The sequence below is a fragment of the Rhagoletis pomonella genome, unplaced genomic scaffold (assembly GCF_013731165.1).
Source record: "Rhagoletis pomonella isolate Grant_MI unplaced genomic scaffold, Rhpom_1.0 Rhpom_scaffold_00005, whole genome shotgun sequence".
NCBI classification, from domain to species: Eukaryota; Metazoa; Arthropoda; class Insecta; order Diptera; family Tephritidae; genus Rhagoletis; species Rhagoletis pomonella.
In genome coordinates, this window is record NW_023458559.1 from 77,261,221 (window position 1) to 77,265,169 (window position 3,949).

General features: G+C 34.0%; 1 protein-coding gene across 1 annotated transcript; it reads right to left on the reverse strand.

Moving 5' to 3' along the window:
* Positions 1-1,881, reverse strand: LOC118739625 (putative nuclease HARBI1; the record flags this gene model as incomplete). The annotated part of the gene is given in 4 exon segments (XM_036471056.1): positions 1-563; positions 616-721; positions 773-1,354; positions 1,536-1,881. Coding segments are annotated over 3 exon segments (1,218 nt in total). The 5' UTR covers positions 1,332-1,354; positions 1,536-1,881.
* Positions 1,882-3,949: the final 2,068 nt, after the last annotated feature.

Sequence of the window (3,949 nt, forward strand, 5' to 3'; positions counted from 1 at the left end):
TTGAAAAATTTCATCTTCGAAGAGGAAAGTTGTTTTTTAAAAAGTTCTTCAAGTTTTCACGTAAAGCCCTTGTTTTTATATTTCTTTCAGGAATGCTTTCGATATAAATTGGAGTTTGTGGTTGTGGAAACTGAACTTCGTTCTGCACATTCGGATACCAAGAATCAAGAAAGGGCTGTTTCTCTTTTTCCGCAAAGTTATGCAATATCGTACACGCCAAAACAATAAAAGGAACAAATCCTGGATCAACGTCCATTCTTCTCAAGAGACATCGCCACCGACATTTTAATCTGACAAATCCATTTTCCCCAACTATACGCCCGGAACTGATGTAACAGTTGAATGATTCCTCTTCGGGGTCTAAACTACCAGTGTAAGGTTTCATAAGCCATGAAAGCAGTGGATATGCAGGATTTCCAATTAACATGAAGGGCGTTTGCATTCCGTTGACGTCAGAAGCGTAATTTGGAATGAGCTGCGATGAATAATTGAACAATCCCGAGTTTTTGAAAACGTCTTCGTCATGGGTGCCTCCTGGGCTTTTTACACTCACATCTCGGAATCTGACAAATTAAACGGTCATTAAAATGTTTCTAATTACTGTTCTCAACTTACAAGTAGTTATTATCTACTACTGCTTGCGTAACTATTGACGGCCATCCCTTTTTGTTTACATAATCTTGATACCCATCATTCGGTGGCAGAATCGGAATATGTGTTCCTAAAAAAAAGATTTTTTAGTATTGACCTTTTTAAAAATTAACGGTTTTACGATCTATTGCACCCACAATATTGGGTAAATTAGTCAATTTTTCAAAAGCTGCAGCAATTTTTTTCGCCTCCTCCAATGCTGGGAAATATAAGAACTCTCTTCGAAGCTGCAGTATTGCTTTAACAACAAGATGAAAGTACTTATGCACTGTGCTTTTATGCACTCCAAATACATCTCCTACAACACGGTACTCGGCGCATGTTGCCAATTTATATAAACATAGTGCGACTTGCTTCGGAATTGGCAAGGGTGGTGTCACAAATACCGCCGGACAAGGAAGATAAGGAGCCAACTTCTCACAAAGCAATTGGAAAGAGTTTTTATCCATGCGGTACGATTCATAATAATGTTGTGCGTTTCCTTCTTGCTCCAGAAACCACATGGAATTATCATGTCGCTCTCTTCGATGTACACTGCGAAATCTGGGAACATTTATTTGAAAGAATATTTCGGGCAGAGCAGTCTGTAATGCCAAAATGTGTCTTGTTGAATTTTTGCCACTCCTTAAATTATCATAAATTTGTTGTTGATGGATTAAAAATTGCTGGCAAACAAGCATCCTTTTTCTTCTCAGTCGATTAACTAAATGATAACACAACGCTTTAATTTCCTTACTTTCTTTATTCATTTTTAACAATTATTTGTCATCACATAAGTGCCTGTAAATTTTTCGACACGCTTTGTATGCAATACACCTCTTGTCTATGTATAAACACCTGACACGAGTTTATTCGATGCCAACCCTGCAGCAATTCAGACTCACCCTAGGTTAGCCCTCAGATAGTCCCTATTGTTACCAGCACTAGTCCATCACATTTCCCCTGCCAATGGTTTCAACTGCCATTTTTAGCATTGGCGTGTCATTAGGAAAGGACCGGTCCAATCAACACTGAGCGTAAGATACTACTGGACTAGTCCAATTTTGGAGATTTTTTTCGTTGGAGTAAGATTGCGTTCTGCACTTCGCAGATGCTTTTTCATAATTCGGAAACACAAAAAAAAATAAATTGTATCATCTTATTCTTATAACCCATGTTGCTACTGACGGCGTTTGAACCCGAACCCTCCCGAAAGCTAACAAATAGTGGCAAGCATCTCTGCGCACTGAGCTACAGCTACCCATGTAAATGTGTGTTCAAATGTTCACTTGTATTAGGGGTCTTCATCTAAAGTGATAAAGATAAATCGCTTAAATTTATCAGTTCCTTCATGAGCGCGTTTTGGTAAATAATTGCAAAAAATTGTTTATTACTTAACTTATGTGGCAAGTTACGTTTCATTATTATCTCGTCCATTTTGCTAATTTGCTTTTTATGTGTTCGTAGCAAAATCGACCACCTGGCAATCTGTCAAGGTTGAGTTTTGTTGAAATTTATAATTTATATTTGATAAAGCGATAAACTTTGGTTAAATGGTTGTCCATGCCAAGTTTTTACTGCTCATTTATCAAAATGATAAACTTATCGTTTTATCAAGTTTATCAACAGTTTATCACTTTTGATGAAGACCCCTATTGAGTCATGTTTCGATATCGTGTTTAGTCAAGAATGATAGAATACAAGATTCAAAAAGCTGATATTTGTTCATAATTATAACAAAATATCTGGTTTTTACGTTCGCTATCACAAAAATCTTGGAAGTAAAGCAGCAATTTATCAGCGAGTAAAACAGCTGATCAATTTCATCTCTTTTCAATTTATAGAAATAAAGAAGTTGTCCTCAATGTTTATTAAGTTCAAAATAACTTAATAGGGCTATCCTCACGTTTGCTCAGAAAATTGATGTGGGTTTACATTAGTTCTGATCCCGTATTCCTCGGACTAAATGTAGTAAAACTGTCAATAAATTAAATTCACTGAGAGTGAGAGAGTAGGTTCGGACACGTACGAGATCGTAACTATTTATTTCGTATTCCTATTATATTTTCAGTCTCATTTTTTTGAATGTTATTAAAACAAAACGGAGTTCACTTGAACTTCCTATGGGAACTAGGACTAAGCGAGATGTTGTAAGAAGAAAGAGATCACAAAATATCTCCTGGTTGCAGTGCATACCTCATCCAATCTCTATCTCTTCTGAATATTATTAAAATGCTGATAAGATGTTCCTAAACCTTGCGAGTTTTACAAATTTTTCGTTCGCATACATTTTTGGATGTTTTCCTAATTGAGAAAATATTGGTTCCTCGCAATTAGCTGTTGGATAATTAGCACTGTAAATATTACCGAACAGACTAAGGTATATCGCTAAGCAGGGTTGCCACTTCTGAAAAATAATTACCATCCACTTGAAAAAACTCTTACAAATCTGGAAAATATCTATAGATATTTTGGTATACCAATATCTTTTTTTAGTTATTTTAATAAAAACTACAGCTTTGTTCTATTTTTTAGTTATTTCAATAAAAGAAAGGTTTTTATTATGGACCTTTAATTAACTTAAGACATGGGCCCATAGTCATAAGTTAAAACTTATTCTTGTTAAAATAAAGCTTTAAGTTTAGAATAGATTTTTAAGTAGTGTCAATCATAGAAATAGCTTTTTGTTAAGATGAGAGAGAACAGCTATCGGCAATATAAAGAAATATGAGTACCTTAATTAGTTCATCCTGTGTTCGCTGCAGGATTGCGGATTTAGCAATCCGGGAAGTCGTAGGTTCGAATTCCACTGCCAGGAATAATTTTTTTAAATCTTTTTTTGTTCTTTTAAATATTATATTATTTTTTAAATTAAAATTGAACTCCAAAAAAATGTATTAACTTGGAAGTAATTATGTGAAATACCATAAACAAAAGGAAATAGTAGAATAAAATTTAATATAATAAATTAAAATAATGCTTAAAAAATAAAAAGTAATAAAATAAAAAAAAAATATTGTTTGGAATTGCTCGGAGAGAGGACCGAACCTGGGTGCTATTGCGTTTACCACTTCAACAACAAAACTAAACTTAAGGACCTTATTTTACCTTTTTAAAATCGCCTTCTCATTTTAAATTTTTTGTCATAAAATGCAGTTAAAATGGTCAATGTTTTTCAAGTACATTAAAACGCCAAAAAATTACGTCTAAATTTCAAACTTTTTACTCTGAGTTATTAGGACAATTTTGGGTATGCATTTTTAAAACCCATGGAATTTAAAAACAAAAATCCTGTTGATTTTTAAACAATTTTTTGCCG